Genomic DNA, 18,186 nt, shown 5'->3' with positions numbered 1-18,186 from the left:
ACTTAAATATATGAATTATACGATGGACTCAAGTGTTTAAAGGCACTTTTATCCGGTCAAATCAAAAACTTCCTCATTGACAGTGTCTGACATTGTAAAATATACTTAACTCTGTTTTTTGGAGCCTATCCCCAGCTGTCGTAGGTCGAGAGGCAGGGTGCGCCCTGGACAACTGTTACAGCTGTTAGCTCACTATTTCAGCCATTTCCTGACTTCTTTCAGCTGTTGTTGTATTTAAACCCATCTCTGCATTGAGGGTACCAGCATGCAGCAGTTTCATTCATTTGAGCTGTTTTTATGCAGCTTCTACAGAATACAACTTATTCACTTTTTGAGCCATTTTAATGTTAATTTAACCTTAATGACATTTTAATGTACCAATAACTCAGCTGTATGTTTGTATAGCTTATCCACTGGATTTTGTTGGGTTAGGGTAGCCCCGGCTGGGAGTCGGTGGTTTTGATACAGCTTGTATTTTACTCACAACAGTGGTTTAAGACTTAATGTGACAGAAAACAACAATTTCAGTCTTTGATTAACTAAAGATGTTGGGTTTTGAAAGCTTTGTTTTTGGGGCCTGTTGTTAGCTGTGGATTCGGTGCACTGGTGATCATTTAAAATAGCTGAACAGTAACATAGTGCTTAGCAAGTTTATTAATATCACCACTCAGTATAACATTTATGCCAAATAAACAGAACTGTAATTACCAAAATCATTATTTCTGTTTCTGTAATGGTTAATTCACTGATATTCACACCCTCTTTAATCAAAAAGATATTTTTAATAGGCTAAATTATAATTATTGTTGTTATCCATCAAGTTAAATTTTTACAAAATGAGAAAAAATGTTTTTAAAATGTGTTATTTACTTGCATCCTGAACAGAAAAAATATTTTAGTGGTTGAATGTTTATTTCTGACTTTCAGTTATTTGAGTATAAATGCATGAATTCAGAATAATATTAATATAGTTTATAGATTTAAACAGACAGATTTCCTGGCTTTTGCACGTGACCATAAACAAAGATTTTAGTAGACAAAGTAGTGCAATCGTTTCTGTTTTTGAAATAGGTTTCGCTGTTTTCATCGGATTTTTAAAAAAACCCCAAAACTATATTTTAATTAAGCTCATGATCAGGCAGTGCTGCTGTATCATGCATGTTAATATTCCATTCAATTTTATTTATACAGTGCCGAATCACAACAAGGCACTTTATATTTTAAGGTAGACCTTACAATAATACATACAGAGAAAAACCCAACAATCATATGGCCCCCTGTGAACAAGCACTTTGGCAACAGTGGGAAGGAAAAACTTCCTTTTAACAGGAAGAAACCTCCGGCAGAACCAGGCTCAGGGAGGGGCGACGGGTTGGGGAGAAGGAAGACAAGATAGGGAAAGGGAAAGCCTGCTTAATCTATTTCTTTGTCTCACGTCTCTCTCCTCTGTTTCCCCTCCAGACGCCTACCGTGTATGCACCTCTTCCATCAGCTGTGTGTGGATCAGTGGCTCCTCACCAATAAGAAGTGCCCCATCTGCAGAGTGGACATTGAGGCGCAGTTGTCTGCTGAGAGTTGATGCTGTTTTTTTTTTTTCCCCTTTTTCTTTTCTAACAACCCTTTTGTTAAAAATTTATTTTGAGATCATATTAATTTCTCTTCAGTACTGCAGTCAACCAAAGATGGCATGAATTACCCCTGCAGCAGCTCTACTGCAAGGATATTAAAAAAAAAAGACATCTGACAGAGAAAAAAATAAAAGCATTGAGCCTAGAGTGCCAGCTATCACATGTTACTACAACAGCTAGAATTCTCCATTAAGGGTTTAAGATTTTATTGTATTTATAAAGCTTTTATGTAGCTTTTTTGATCGTTTCCTCAAGTGTCATTTGCGTTCTGTTTCTCTGCATGTTTCCTTGCAATGCATTTCTTTGCACATATAACGTGGGCTCGAAACGGCCTAACAAGTTGCAGGTGAGGATAGCTGCTCTAGTAAAGATGCATTTCTGTAAACCCAATGCCTCGCTTTACTAGAATAGAATGTCAACCTCCAGTTAAGGAAAAAAAAAGAAAAACAACAAAAAACAAAACAAACATTGCAGGATTCATTTTACCAATCATTGTATCATTGATTAGTTTATGTTTAGAAGATGTGGATTGTTAGTGAGAGATGGTTTTTTTTTTTTCCTTTCCTTTCTTTTCTTTTTTTTTTAAGTAAATCAAGACATTCCTAACTAGGGAACTATGTTAACAGATCAGCTGCTGTATTAGTGCACACCCAGTATTTCTAGAGTGGAAATAAACTCAGATGTTCACCTCACTCCCAGAATATGCACACGCTTTGCTACGATTACACCACCCGCCCCTTCCCCCGTTTTCCAGCACCTTCATTTTGACTACAACACCGTTACCGCCACCATCCGATGTATTTTAGAGGACAAAGAAAAAAGAATGTCACCTCCCTCTCTTTGACTGTTCTTTCTAAACCGAACGATTGTCGGGATCTGCTGTGAATCTTTTCTTCATTCTGTTTGGGGTTCCTTCCTGCAGACGGGCCTGCGGACGCTAGGTTTATGTGAGGTGATCTCAGGTCGACGCACGACCCCGCAACCTGGGATCATTTTGTCAATTTGAAACTGGCAGTGGCGTTGATTTCCTGTGTGTATATGTGTGCGCGCGTGCGTGTGTGCTCAGAGGGAAATACACAGCTCAATCGGAGATGAATATTTACTGTTTATTCTCACACGTCGAACCATTTCACCCACCCTCCCTTTTTTGTCTCTCTGTAGTTGAGCAGCGGCGTCTGCTTTGGCCGCTGAGAAAAGAAAAGAAAAAAACACTAATGCTGTCGACTAACTCACTCGCATAGACTTGCACAAGAGAGAAAAGGGTAGGAGGACCGTAGTGAATATGACAGTGTGCTGAGGCCATGTATTTCCACTCTGACGAATAGTAAAAACGGAAAAATTACAATTTTGAATGGAGTGTTGAAATGCAGTACTTAAAGCAGGTAGCCATGCATTCATTGACTTAAAGGCACCAGGATCATATTCTGTGGGATTTCTATTAGTTTTAAAAAATGATATTAATAAACTTGGATAACTTAATTGTGTCGTTTCTTTGGCGTTTTTCTGATTCATCAGACATGCGAGTTTCTCACTGGCTTTCATAGTACATGCTTATCTGTCATTAAATTTGCATTGGCTTAAAGATCATGTAAAAGCTTAAATCTTTTATATTGGAGAAAAACCAACATAAAAGCACAAATTTACAGACCTGACTTCCCAAACTTCATCTTTGGGTTAAATAAATACACAAATGTACAAAAATCAGTCAGATATAGAAAATGATCACTATTACTACAGGCACATTTACTCTTTACTAATCTCATTATATATTAATCTGATGCGATAGATATAGATAGAATAGATGTGCAGTTTCCAAACTTTCCTAGTGCTTGACCTCCAGACGTTTTTGTGATATGTAATCTCAGAAAGCCTTAGATCGAGAACATGTAGATGATATCAAGTTTATTCTTTCTCGTTATTGTCATTATTTATTGTATTATTAAAAAGGACTTCTATTTTCAAATAATAAATTAATGTAAGATCATTTTAATCAATCATTTTTCTCTAATCAGTGCTGTTCTGGTTTTAATAAGTTAGAAAGTCTGTTATGGACCAGGTGAGTGAGGTGATTCCATTTAGGAAATTGTTATTTTGTTAAAGCAAAAAGACAGAAGAAACTGAGCAAGTCTAGTCAGTTTTTCGAAATGGTCCATAGTTAAAATGAATGTGATTAAAAACTACTAGTGTCTAAAGAAGATAAACGCATTTATCACAACCGATAAAAGAAGACGTTTCTCAGATAACATAAATGTTAAAGGTCAACTATTCAAAATGTTGCAGTACCGATTGTAGCCACAAGGTGGAAATGAAACGCAGTCTTCCAGCAAAGCTGTGGCCCTGAGTGCAGCAGGGTGTGCAGGGTGTGACAGATCCTCCTCAATAAAAACAATGTAGAAGACATAAGTAGGAAATGTTCCTGCCAGCACAGATACATTTTTTTTCTGTTTCAGCTGAGTAAAACTATTTCAAGGTAAAAGTCTCTTGTACCTGTAAAGCTGGGCTGAGAGACAATCTTTAGAAAACAGTCACAATTTAAACATAGATTTTGGTAAAAAATTACTGAACAGTTAAATCTGCAGCTTAGACATTTACTTTTAAAAAAGGCATACACATCACTACATTTACCCTCCAGGTCTTCATTAGGTACACCATTCAACTGCTCATTAATGCAAATATCTAATCACCAAACACACAGCAGCACCCAGTGCATTTAGGCATGTGGACAAGGCCAAGATGAGACCTGCTGACTTTCAAACTGAGCATCAGAATGAAAAATAAAAGTTATTTAAGTGACTTTGAATGTGGCGTGCATGTTGGTGACAGACGGTCCAGGTCTGAGTACCAATTTCTAAAATTTACAGAAAATACCTTGTTGACACCAGAGAATGTCTCGATGACCAGACTGCTTTGTGCTGATAGAAAGGCAACATTAAGTGAAAACTAATCAAACTAATCCAAAGTATGAAGAAAAGTATCTATGAATGTAGAAACGTCTGACCTTAAGGAGTGGGTGTCACTCCTGTCAGCTAAGAACAGGAAACTCAGCCTTCAAATCGCACAGGTTCACCAAATATTTACAGAACTGAAGATTGGAAAAACATCTGCTGTGAGATTCTGATGGCAGGGTCAGAATTTGATGTAAACAACATGAAAGCCTCTTTGACAATAAAACAAACCAAAGCAGTTAAATATGCAGTATTACATGCTTTATTAAAGGACTGATCTACTGTTGTGTATTGCACAAGGATACTTTCCACCATCTGTTCAAACTATATTTCATGATGCAGAGGTTTTATGACAGAAGTCCCAGCAGTTGTCACTGACCAGAGTATAATGTGGTTATTTTATTTGGAAAAAAAAGGAATGTGTAAGTAATGAAAGCAGTGCAAAAAGATGTGCAGAAACAGTCGAGCACAAGTTAAATAGTTTGCAGCGCCACAGGGAAAAATGGCAACAAATTCACCTAAAAGCAAATCGGTGCACTTGACGAAACAAAAATCCGTTCACCGTGATCTGTGATAGTAACCACACCGAGCGGAACAGGAAATAAAGCAGATCTGTGAGCAACAAAGGCAGATGAAAACCAGCATGTTAAAATCCTTCAGAGAAAATACAAAACAAAAAAATATTTAATTTAAATTCTAACCAGCACCAGGCATCCTCCTACATATGAACACATATACAGAATCAGATCTAAAATGCCTGTTTTTAACATTTAATGTAAACAAATTAATTACCAAAGCGACTTATTGCTATCTTGGCAACTTGTCCTTCATCAACTTGACTTACTGGCTGTGGCATGAACGATGTCTGTGTCCAAGGTAGTACCGGTGCTAATAAAGTGCTAATAGACCGCAGACAGCATGCTCAGGTTACAGTATACATGGCCTCTACTGTTAGTCTAATATACTGGTGTGCTAGAAAAGCAAAGACATAGTGATTAACCACTTTACTACACTGCCCTTTGACTGGTTTGGGTATTGCTTTGGTATTTCTAATCATTAGAAATCACAGTGTGGCGATTTAATGAATATGTGTTCCTGGAAAGTAGTTACAGTTTTGCACCAAAAATAAATATTTCCTGGTAAAACAGCAGTCACTTCATTTTTGACACGGACACATCCACGTTTGCTTCGGCAATCAAACCTTCATCTAAAACAAGCTAAACAAAACAACGTGTTGAGAGTAAAAATCACAGCCTGGTCCCACAGATTTAGCAGATTTCATTCCAGCGCTTCAAAAATGTTTTGAGCTAAAAGTCCTCAGCAAGATATAAATGACAGTAAGGAGAACACAGAAGCTATAAATACAATAAATAGTTTTGTTCAGTACTCAGAGGGACTGTGAAGGGAAAAGAAATCAGACCCTGGGGTCAAACAGTCTTCTTTGTCTTTAGAGCCTCATTTCAAGCTCGATGATCTTTTAGTCTGCTGGTGTAACCGGGAGTTACATTCGTGTACTCTAAGGCAGTAAAGTGGAGGAAGTGTCTCATTGTGCTTCTCTCTCCAACTGTAAGCTTCTAAGCTCCGCCCCTTCCTCTGAGAAGGTCAGCTGGGATGAAGCGTTCTCTCCTCCGTGTGCTGTGAAACCTGCAGCTCCTAGATCTTGGTGACGTAGTTGTTGGGGAAAAGTCCCTGCTTCCCACGAAGGCGTCCTGTCCACCACCCGGACACATCTGGCCGACAAACACGACTAAATTAGCGTCTCATGAAAAATAGATGACAAATAAGCCCCTGAATGCCTTTTTCGCCCTGCGCTTACCCTCTTTGATGATGTCGATGACGTCGTCAGCGTTGAAGCTGAGCTCGTCTGTGTCCTGAGCATCGTAGGCGTACAAAGCTCTGCACTGGGGCACCTGGGGCTTGGGTTTGGGTGCAGGCTTGGGTCGTCCTCCTCCCGGCGGAGGCCTGCTGGCTGACGGTCTGTGGGCCCTGAGGTAACATCGAGAGAAACAAAGAGAGAAACGCGTTTGTGACTTTGTCTATGGTCGATCTCAGAATACGAGGGCATGCATAACCACCATCTCATTATACCATATACCAACCAGGAAACACCGATTTGAGGATTAAGATTTTTCATTTTCCAATCAACACTGTAATCAAACGGAAAGTGTTTTAAAGAGATAGCAGCAGTTCATAAATCAGACACAAGATGGCGATATGGTGCATGCCATCTCTATGCCTGCAACTGAACCTAAAATGTGTTTGTGAAGCCCTCAGGAGCACAGAGTGCTGATCCCAAGTCAGCAGCACCTTTTTTCTGCATACTGGCTGCATTCCATTACTTGCATATTGCTGTACCTGATTCTCTCGTCACCACGGCGCGAGTTAGTGTACGGGATGTATTTGGGAGCAAGTGAAAACCTCAAGGTTGATGTTAGAAGGATTTGAGCAAGTTTGAGAAGGACCAAATTGTGACTTGGTCAGAGCGCCTTCAAAACTGCAGCTCTTATGTGGAACAATGGCCGGCTCCTGTGGTCCGATCTAACAGACGAGCTACTGTAGCTCAAATTGGCCAGAAAGTTCAAGCTGGTTCTGATAGAAAGGAGTCAGAATAACCAGAACAGCCAGGTGCCCGTGCTGACTCCTGTCCACCAACAAAATGCCCAACAATGAACCGAACCATGGAGCAATATAGGAAGGTGGCCTGGTTTGATGAATCATGTTTTCTTTTACAACACGTGGATGGGCAGGTGTGTCCATTTTTACCTGGTAAAGACCAGGCATCAGGATGCACTATGGGAAGAAGGCAAGCTGGTGGAGGCAGCATGATGCTTTGGACAGTGTTCTGCTGGGAGACCGTGGGTCCTACCATCCATGTGGATGTTACTTTGACATGTAACACCTACACAAGTGTTGGTGCAGACCATGTACACTTTTTCATTGAAACTATTCCCTGATGGTTGTGGCCATCAGTGGGCTAGTGGAGTTCATGCCCTGGCAGGTCAGAGCTGTTTTGGTACCAACTCAATATTAGGTATAATTTTGCAGCTGATCGGTGTACACTGTAAATAAAAGAGGGATGCAGTCTCTATGGCGCCACCTGCTGGTCAGGCGGAGCAAATTCACCATCATCATCATCATTCAGGTGTTCTGACGTTCTGACCAAAGAGAGCTCGTACCCTGCTTTATCATAGTTTTTTTTTTTTATCCTGTAGGGATAATCTATAACATGAGTTATATTGTAGATGTCTTATGTATCAACTTCAACAAAAAAAAAACAAATAATAAGTAAGGCCATAGATCAATGAGCTGTAGTGTTCACTGCAACCGGGCTTCTGTTTAAAACCAGAAAGGTCGCCCCCTGCTGGCCACGAAAAAGAACGCAGGTTTGAGGCACATCTCCAGTGGCTTCACTTTTTAGTGCCGTATGACACATCCGTCTTTTATACACTGAACTTTAAACAGGCAGTGAAGCAGCCTGTTTTATACATATGTAACTTATGCATTGACCCAATAAAATTATTTACTCCTGTGATATTAAAATTGAACCAATATTAAAATAAATCAATAAATCAATAAAAGCACAGAAGGATTCTTTCAACCTCCCAGAAATCTTGTTTACAAATGAAAAAAAAAATTTGAGAAAGAATTCCCACTTGATTGAAACAGAGCAGCAGCAGGAGCAGGAAATAAAAATAAAATAAAATCTTAGTTGCATACTACGACAGGAAGTCGAATTTTAATCATACAAGAGAATATGCATGAGCATTTCCTGCTGCTGCAAACTTTTGCACTCATGAAACACCAGTCAAAACACTGCAAACACTCCAACTCACATTCCTCCGTTTGAAGTGGGCGGTCTGCCTCCAGGACTACAAAAGAATAAATTATCCAATTATGTCAAAATACAGAAACACAGCTATGTGTGAGAGTGTCTATAGTCATTTTAATACGACGGTTATAACTGTGTTCGTGACACGAGCCTGACTACTGTCTTATTTTATGAAACTGGGTTTGGACATTGGACATCTAAACACAGGAAAACTGTACGTTACACAACGCCAAATAATTACATGACTTCATACGTTTATTAACACAGAATCAATAGAAAAAAAAAGGACTTTTCCACCACATGAGTTTATCCGGGAAACAGGAACCTTTTGAGGAACTTAGGGTTTTAAACCAACAAAGAGCAAGAAAGAGTCAGAAGGAACCTTTAAATTCTTTGAGAAAAGTTCCTGGGACTAAAAGATCCACATAGTTTAAGGTGCAAGTGTAAATTCTCATCAAATGGGATTTCAAAGCTGAGCTAAAACAGTGCTGTGTCACATTAAGTTTAAGGACAACGAGCGACATTTGTTTTTAGCTGAAAATCAAAAAGATGAGTTGATAAACTGCTGATTTCTTTCAGCTGAGCTCTGTGAAACATCACGTTAGTCATACAATTAAGATTCAGCCAACAGGTGTCAGAGATAAAAGCTAGCTTTGCTTGACTGCCGACTTGCTGGTGACTCTTTCAACGTACAAATCAGCTGTGACATTTTTATTTCAAAGCTGGGAGACGACAACATTAACCAAGCAAAGTGTAGACGCTAAAGAACAGGTGTAACTTACAGCAGTATGAGGAGTTCAGGCACAATTTAAACTAATTAAAAGCTTGAAGCGGTGATGGGAAAGTCCTTGTTTTGTGTGGGTGAGTTAGTCTGTCTGTTCCTGCCTGGACTGTTTGGCTACAGTGTGTGCCGGTTTCTCACCCTGCTGCTCCTTGATCGGGGACTCTCAGACAGTCTAAGTTCGGCTGCTGGCGACTGCCGCCTCGCTCCTTCACCTGGTTGATGTTGCTGGGCAGGACCGGGTGCGCTGAGTTGTGGGACGATGGATGCCTCTTGCTGTGATGCTGTGAATTTCTCTGATTGGTGACATGGTTGGTGTTTTTTATGCCACCGTTCTGGTGTGAAACTGCAGAAAGAAAAGCTTTGTTGTCATGTGAGCTGTGAGAGAGATGATTCACTCGGGACAGGTGACCAGCGAGCTGCTCGGACGCTGTACCTGGAGGTCCCGGTGCAGCTCGTGATGGGGTGTGCTGGTGGCTTCTGGACATGTTTGAGCGACTCTGAGTGAAGCTCTTCCTGGTTGGGCCTAAAGGGGAGAGATATTCAGATATTAACTAACCAGCAGCTTTGTAATTTAGATAAACAAAACTAAAACACAGTTGGATCCATAATTTGTTGGATAAAAATATCATTTTTGCAGTTTTGCCTCTGCTCACAACCACAGTGGATTTGGATCTAACAATAATTGGAGGGACAACTTCTTTCTCAGTAACACAAAAAGGCATGAAATGGCTCCACAAACAAACAACCTCTCAAAGAAGGAAACGCAGCATTTGGTGGATTACGGCTCACTGTGAGAGCAGGTAACCTTTCCACAGGTTCGTTCATACTCACGTGTATTCTTGGGAAGCCCGGGTCCGATGCTGACCTGCAGAGATTTGCTCGAAGGCTTCAGGACAGGCATGTCTCCCTGACCTTGGACAAATGTGACCTGCCTGGAGCCGCCGCCACTCAAGAAGCCCCAGTTCTCCTTCTTCAACTTCATCTCCAGTCTGAGAAACACGACAGACATTTTTATATCATCGGACTTTGTTTTTGTCTTGTTTGTCCTTTTGGCTTCTATGTTTACTATTGAAGTGTTTACTTACGTGTTACTGAACTTAAGCGGTAGCTTCCTCTGGGTTTTCTCCTCAAACCTTTGAGCAAGCAAGCTGATGAACTCGGTCTTAAAAATGCACTCCAGCAGGCTGTCGTACTCCTGCTCGTGCAGTATCAAGACGTCGTCCTGCATTGTGCTGAAAGGACGAACAAAGCAAGGGAAACTTTAAGTGTTATAACAGATCAAATCTCCCCGTTTTTCCGTTTTCTGTGAAACTTTGACAGAAGCCAAGATCACGAGTCAGAATCAGCTTTCACATTTGCATCAAGAGCCTCACAAAGCGGCTCACATCTGAGGAGGGACGACAGCTTGAGCCCGTAACCCGCACAAGGATACTTTGTTCCTCCCAGAGAAGTCGGGTTTTTCTCTGATGAGCTTTTTACAACTCCTGCTTTCGCTCATTGCACCACCTGGTCTGTATTACCCCGCTGACTCAAAAGCCACATGTTACTCCAGCAGCTCCACCTCTGAAACGAGCTATGCTGCGTTCCCATGAACAACAAAGCTACGATAAGTCTCTCAGCTCCTTTTTTCCCCGCACTTTCACAATAAACTGATCAACGTTCTTTCCCCACTATAGCATTTTTGAGTAATTTAGCAACGTTTTGGAGATGTGGACTAAACTGGTTTCAGTCAGACCTGAAAACACTAACATATACAAGCAGCTTAAATATACTCCACATGTTTTCCGCGTCCCTTGTGTGACATTTACAGCAACATGGGAACTTCTTTGATTACAAATCCAGACTGTGACTTTGAAGTGGATTCATGGCTTTCTGCAGTGCAGTGTCCACAGAATCAGATGTTGTCTTGTTTTGGAAACAGTCAAATATCTGCTGGTATGTACCTCTGCTCATAGAAACGTGTGATTCAGAACATCAGCTTTGAGATAACGGAGAGGAGTGCAGAGCAGGGGCTGAAGTTTGAAAATCAACAATATTAGCGTGCACTTTACTTCTGATTAAAGTAGCAGAAAAATACACTGGAAAAAAAAGCTTCACCACCTGGAGGGATTGATGCAGCGATTGATATGTTTCGGCTGGGAAAAGGTTACTTAATCCTAAAGTCTCATAAGCGTGAAAAAAGCTGTTTCATTGGAGTCAAATTGCTGGCCTGTAACGAGGAAAGAAAACTACTAAGGTGATTGGCGAAACTACGAAAACTGAGTCCTGGACGGGTAGTAGGGAACCATCATCTCTGATAAATGTGGTCGGGGGGGAAAAAAATCCTGAATAATCGAGATCGGAGAGAAATCACATAATTAAAAATATATAAAATCTACAGTAGAACTCACAGCTATGTTTAAAAGTGAAGGTTGGAGCATTTCCACAAATATAGCAAGAAGAGAACAGCTGTGTAGCCTTAATAAAAACACACTTATCAGTTTCAATTTGCCAGGGAGCATAAAGATTAGAGTCTGAAGCAATGGAAATGTGCTCTGATGAGACCGACTGTGATCCAGGAGTGATCGGCACGAGAAGAAAGGCGGATGAAGTGCAAGCGTGTGGGTGCAGGGTTATGATCTGGAATTACTTCAGCTGGTCAGGTCTAGGTTAGGCAACATCATGTGCTCAAAAAGACATGAGTTCAGCTGACTATCTGAATACACTCAATAACCAGAGTCCGGAGTTCTCGACCTCTTTGAGAACCTTTGGGATACGATGGAGACGACTTTACGCAGCAGTCGGACTCTCATCAGCATCATCAGTGCAAGATCTTCGAAAAAAAAGAATGCAACTATAGATGGAAATAATTGTTGCGACACTGAAACGATGCCACGGCGATCGCGCGCTGTGATCAAAGCTAAACGGGGTCGAATGAAGTGTGTGGCTTTTCTTGTGGCTGTGCAGTGTAAATTCTGAAATACACCAAAATAAAAATGCTGCTGTAGGTAGATTTTCTAGAGAGCAGGATGTGGTGTAGCAGCAGGACGTAGCAGTTAGAGTTGACTTATGTAAACAGAATAAGCTCCAAATTTGTTTTTATGGATGCCATTTGTGTGGCACATGTTATTAATTCTATTAATTATTAGACAGTATAATGACTTCTGTTCCTGCTTTGAGCTACAATAAACCTGCATTAAAGTTATGTGATGGAAAATAAAGTACCCCTTCATCCACTTTCTTCCACTTATCCACTCCTAGCTGCTATAGGGCGAAGTAGACCCCGGACAAGTCACCAGTCTGTCACACAGCTAACACACAGAGAGGCAGATAACTAGTCGCACCTATGGGCAATTTAGAATCACCAGTTAGCTTAATGCCACTAACTGCATGTCTTTGGACTGTAGGAAAAGGCAAAGTACCCACACAGACATGGGAAGAACATGCAAAGTCGACCCAGACAGTGGAAATGAATCCAGGATGGCACCAATATTCTCCTTAATGTGAGTAAAAATAAAAATACTAAAGAAATTAAGTTTGCTGCTATTTTAAATTGAAAGATAGACTGGAATATACAATTGTAAAGGCTTAAATTTGCCACTTAACCATGTGGAAATGTGTTAGGTAAGAAGCCGAATAAAATGATAACACATCCATTTTCTTAACCCCTTCACCAGTTCAGGGTTGCAGATCATGAACTCGTCTTTGGTCTCGTCATTAGCGGAGCCGTGCCCGTCGGGTGGCAGAAGAAAGCCTGCTGATTGAATTTACGAAAACATAAAAATAATATTGAACTTTCTGCCTGACTGATAATGAAAGACTGGACTAAAGGTTTCATCTTTGTGCCGTGTTGGCCTGAAGTTTGGAAATATCTGCTCTAGCATCATTCTCTCAGGAGAAAACCTTTCTCTCTGAGTTTTGTGGAGGAGTTAGAAGTTGTAAGCTCTCTGGACCTGGAAAAGGCAATACTATAATTTCTTTTGAATGATGTTACTCAGATGTGAAGGAAGCATTTTGCACCTCAGAGACACCGCTAAGATCTTGTCCACATCGATCCGCCTCTTCAGCACCTCTGTCACCTGCCCTTTCTCTGGCCCCTGTTTCACCTTCTCTCTTCCAATCAGGTACACAGATTTTGGTGTCAGGATCAAATCTCTCTTAATTGCCTATTTGAAGAAGGAAAACACAATGTTACTATTTTGCCAGTTGTTGGAAAACCAGACTGAAAATTTAATCGAACCAACCTTGAAGCGACGGTCGTATTTTGTGACTTTGTCCGCAAAATCGATCTTTTCTCTCTTTCCAAGAAACTGCCGGAGCTCAGGCCGGTCATCCATACCGAGGTAGTCACCTACGAAGTTTCTGTTGAGGCTGTGTCGCCGCCTCTCTTTTCGGTTCAGCAGCAGATCGGAAGCTGAATGAACCCAGACAAAGAGGATAAGAGCGGGAGCGCCAGGCAGGTAGATACTTCCGGCAGTAAGTCGCTCCCTCACTCACCTTCTTCCCTCATCTGAACATACTTCTTGCGGGCCACATATTTCCTCCAGGCTTTCTGGATGGTCCGGGCGTAGCCGTCAAACTTGCGCTCCCTCGTCTCTTCCAGCAGAAACAGCTGTAAAGACAAAGAGCGAGACTCAGGATGACACATGCCGAGTTCAGCTCACTGCACAAACCCAAACACAGACACACCTACATGAACTCAGTGGGAGGAATGCATACAGAACATACCTGAGTACAGTTAAATAGACAAACCGAGCTGTCGGCTCGTCATTTTTATTACAGTGCAGAAGTGAAGTGCTGGTGTCTGACAACAAGACCCGTGTCATGCCAAAAAGTGATTTCCAATGTTCCTGTGTGTTTTTCATGTGTGATATATTTGCTTATATTGGTAAATAGTCAACAGGATTTATGAAAGTCATATATATATATATATATATATATATATATATATATATATATATATATATATATATATATATATATATATATATATATATATATATATATATATATATATATATATATATATATATATATATATATATATATATATATATATATATATATATATATATATGTTTTTTGCAATTTTTGCTGCCCTCTTGGTCAAATCTCTCCAGAAAAATACATTTTTAATGCCAACGACACATTTTACCCAGCTAAATAAAGGATATATAAAAGTCACTTTGCCAGAACAAACAGATTTCAGCTTTAACCTTATGACAGGACGTTTTCTGGCTCTAAATGGCTGGATATCATTCATGAGAGATATATTTGATGGATTATAGGCCAACAAGTCATTTGCACCTGTTTAAATAGCAGCAGTCATTTTTTGGCAGACGACAAACAGCCACAGCTTGTTTGGATTGTTGTAATGAAATTGTTTGGCAGTTGAATCCAGTGTGAACAGGATTCTGATCTTTGCTTCGAGATGGACTCAAAGACATTAACACTTACCCTTTAAAGTAGAAAAACTTAGAATTTAATTACAATAATCCTTAAAATTACAAGTGTTTGTGGTCCTCGCTAGCACTTATGAGCAGACTCATCTTGTCACCGGGATATGTCATTTCCCGATGGGCGTCGGGACACGCAATCACACTCTCTGCCCTCTCCCTGCCAGACTAAACATCCTGCCCGGTGCTGCAATAGGCTTGGCATCGACAGAGCCGGCCACAGGAACAAACCGCAAGCAAGACCGAAACACAACACAGCAGATCAAACTTCACCCAGAAAGGCTGCAAGCAGAAAAATACACTGAGTCACAGAAACAGTGACACCACAAAAATCACAGAGGCTGTGAGAGTGATTGCACTTCCCGGCTGACAACACCAGGAGCAAACAGCAGGTGGTGTTTTGGTTAATATTAGTGGAAGCGAGAAGGAAATGGTGGCAAACTTCCTAATGTCTTTATTACACAAACATCTGGCTGACTCTTCAAATCGAAGCAGTGCTGAAACAAACAACTGTATTTACTATAAATAAATAAATAAATATATTTAGAGTATGGTTAATTAATTACACGTGTACTCACTTACTTTAATTTTTCATAATTTTTTTAATTTTTCATATTTATTTCCTATCTTATTCATAGCCTTTTCCTTTTTTGTTTTCTTTAGGTCACGAGCAGTTGTCCAAGCATTTCACTACATATCGTACTGTGTATGACTGTGTACGTGACAAATAAAATTTGAATATGAATTTGAATTTTAGGCAGCACGGCAGCACGGTGGTTAGCACTGTTGCCGCACAGCAAGAAGGTCCTGAGTTCAATTCCACCATCAGGCCGGGGTCTTTCTGTGTGGAGTTTGCATGTTCTCCCCGTGTTTGCGTGGGTTCTCTCCGGGTACTCTGGCTTCCTCCCACCGTCCAAAGACATGCAGCTTGTGGGGATAGGTTAATTGGATAATCCAAATTGCCACTAGGTGTGAATGTGCGAGTGAATGTGAGTGTGAATGGTTGTCTGTCCCTGTGTGTTAGCCCTGCAACAGACTGGCGACCTGTCCAGGGTGTACCCCGCCTCTCGCCCTATGACAGCTGGGATAGGCTCCAGCGCCCCCCGCGACCCCGAAAAGGATAAGCGAATGGATGGATGGATGAATTTGAATTTGTAAAGGCCCTATACAAATACTAGGGAATGGATTATAACAGTAGAAAGTACCAGATAAACAGTACCGAGCAAAAATCTTGAGCTACCTCTCATTTGTTGATATTTTGTTACTAAGTGGGCTTAAGTGACCCTTCCCCAGGCTTTCTAAAGGTCTTTTAGAGTTTTTCTTTGTACATTACCTGCTTTTTCACTCATTTTCATTCCAGTCTTTACCCTGACCATTTTCAAAGAAATATTTTTAACACTAAACACTGACCTTTGAGTCAGTCAAGGCTAAAAAAGCACAGAGGTTTGCGGATGAACCAGTGCTGTGTCTACAAATAACAGAGAACTTAGGAAAAAAAAACAATTTTAAGTTGTATCTTTAGGCACTTTGTTTCTATCAGCCTGTCACAAAAACACAATCTGCTCCCATTTCTTTAGTTGAATCTACAGTAAATCCAGCGATTAAAACAGTTTGACACAAAAAAAAAAAAGTATCTTTGGTTCTTAAAGAGCTGTTAGCTAAAAACCTGGCATATCTCAGCAGTCAGTGTTATAAAATCTGAGGAAACTGGACAAGCTGAGATTGAAAGAATTAGTGAAAAACATAAAAACAAAAACCCAAATCATTCTTATATAAAGGTGCAAATCATCATCAATATATGCAGAAGAGGTACAACAGTGAGTGTCTCTAAAACGCGATGGAGGCTCTTTCATGGTTCGGGGCTGCATTTCAGCCAGTGGTGTTGGAGATCTTGTCAAATTATAGAATTATTAATGCAGAAAGTATCATCAAATCCACCATGATGACAGATGATAGAAGAAAGAGAAGACAGAGAGAGGACATTACAAAAAGAAAGAAGTCACGGGTTATTCCAAAGCTGAAGGGGGCCTAATGGCAAAAAGCTTTTTACCCTTCAGCTCTACGCCTCGATTTTGAAACAGCCAGGAGGACAACACACGATGATCTCAGGCTGCAAAATGGCTCATATGGGCTCAACATACCTGCTATGTTACTTGTGCTAAACCACAATGTGCTTTAAACGCAATCAGAAAAACCTTAAAAGTCAATTTAAAAGGGTGAAGCTAGGAGTGGGGTGATGTGATGCCATCCGCCAAAAAAGCAGCAGGAATCTGAGATGGATCTTATTTGGAAGACTACACAACTTTTCTAATGTGTGGTTTGAAAATTAGCCCAAGTTTGTGGCCCAACATTTGTATGTAAGGGGTTTAGGACACTTTCAGTGGCTTTGATGATTAAACACTATTATGAAGCAGGAAACAGAAGAACAGCTGTGAGTGCTGTATAAAAAAGTTTTTTTAATAACTCTTTAGGTGAGCTGTCTGTCATAGTCACTCAGCTCTGCTTACAAAGGACCTCTGATGGACAGTAAGCCACGAGCAAATCCGTCATCACAGAGGGGCTGAAACTCCTCCAACATCTGGCCTGGCGTCAAACAAACTTTACTTATTACAGCCGACAGAAAAACGCTTCAGTCACGCAGCTCATTAGCTGGTGTCAGTGTCTTATCATGCACAGAGACTTGTTTTGAGAAGCCTGGCAGCTCATTTCAGCGGTCCGCCCCATGTGATATTTGCGCTTCATAAACACACCTCAGTGGCTCTCAGTGTGGTGGCGTGGGGGGATGGGGGCTCCTGGCAGTGAGCGGCTGCAGTAAATAAGTAAAGGCATTCAGGATCCGCTGTAAGGCCTGAATCGAGACTAAGATGTCTGTGTTTAAAGCTACTAAACATACATCTGTGGGCGTGCATGCTTACCCTTGTGTGACGTGTACAAATGTTAATGAGTGAAAGCGCAGGGCTGCACACAAGTGCTGCTTTCATAAGAATCGTGAGGGGGAAAAAAAGAAGTTTGGGTGGAAAAAATAGGAGCCTTTACGATGTCACCCCAAACTCTGCAACCACAGCCTGCGCTCGTGTTTTCATTTCAGAGCGGCGGTGACTCAGTGCTGACGTGGTGCAAGGGTCGGGTTCAGTCTCCTCCCCTGTGACGAGGGTTAGAGCGTGATTTGGGGCTCTGATGTCCTTTTATGGTGTTCAGTGCAAAAACTGATGACTTGAGGCTTTTTGCAGCCTGCTGATGACGCTCTGACAAGAGATGTGAGCTGCTACAAACTATCTGTAGTTTTTACTTTGTGCTTTACACTCCTGGAAAGCTTCCTGAAAGAGACCCTGCATTATAAATGGACAAACGCACAAAGAGAAGATGCGACAGTCCGAAAGAGACGCAGCGGTGAAACGTACCGACTCGGGGGCTTTGATGAAGATCTTGGTGCGGCCGAGCTGGAACTGATCCTGGTCCATGTTGACAGACCGTAAGAGATGAAGGACGCCTTGTTTCTCGTCTCCCCGCCATGTTGGCCAGGATTCTTTGGTCAGGATGGCGTACCTGTCGAAGTTGAGTGGCG

At 41.0% G+C, this 18,186-nt stretch overlaps 2 protein-coding genes across 7 annotated transcripts in view; one reads left to right on the top strand and one right to left on the bottom strand.

Moving 5' to 3' along the window:
- Positions 1-3,107, top strand: part of rnf111 (ring finger protein 111) — a 34,832-nt gene extending 31,725 nt beyond the window's left edge. For all 5 annotated transcript variants that reach the window (XM_026168793.2, XM_026168826.2, XM_026168818.2 and 2 more), the window contains one exon: positions 1,462-3,107. In XM_026168793.2, the coding sequence (XP_026024578.2) occupies positions 1,462-1,579 (118 nt within the window). In that variant the 3' untranslated portion in view covers positions 1,580-3,107. The remainder of the gene's footprint in view (positions 1-1,461) is intronic.
- A 1,712-nt stretch (positions 3,108-4,819) lies between these two features.
- The window catches only part of myo1ea (myosin IEa), a 49,288-nt gene continuing 35,921 nt past the window's right edge, over positions 4,820-18,186 (bottom strand). Inside the window, exons 19-29 of one of the 2 annotated variants that reach the window (XM_026168753.2) lie at positions 18,023-18,167; positions 13,663-13,777; positions 13,410-13,579; positions 13,186-13,331; positions 10,272-10,418; positions 10,018-10,175; positions 9,620-9,709; positions 9,325-9,529; positions 8,407-8,442; positions 6,390-6,559; positions 4,820-6,303 (exon numbers count right to left, since the gene is read on the bottom strand). In XM_026168753.2, the coding sequence (XP_026024538.2) occupies positions 6,227-6,303; positions 6,390-6,559; positions 8,407-8,442; positions 9,325-9,529; positions 9,620-9,709; positions 10,018-10,175; positions 10,272-10,418; positions 13,186-13,331; positions 13,410-13,579; positions 13,663-13,777; positions 18,023-18,167 (1,459 nt within the window). In that variant the 3' untranslated portion in view covers positions 4,820-6,226. The remainder of the gene's footprint in view (positions 6,304-6,389; positions 6,560-8,406; positions 8,443-9,324; positions 9,530-9,619; positions 9,710-10,017; positions 10,176-10,271; positions 10,419-13,185; positions 13,332-13,409; positions 13,580-13,662; positions 13,778-18,022; positions 18,168-18,186) is intronic. The other variant, XM_026168763.2, reaches the window with a different exon arrangement.

This window comes from Astatotilapia calliptera, chromosome 1 (genome assembly GCF_964374335.1).
Source record: "Astatotilapia calliptera chromosome 1, fAstCal68.1, whole genome shotgun sequence".
In the NCBI taxonomy this organism is placed as follows: domain Eukaryota; kingdom Metazoa; phylum Chordata; class Actinopteri; order Cichliformes; family Cichlidae; genus Astatotilapia; species Astatotilapia calliptera.
Note: the sequence above shows the minus strand (reverse complement) of the source record. Positions and strands in the feature narration are given on the sequence as shown.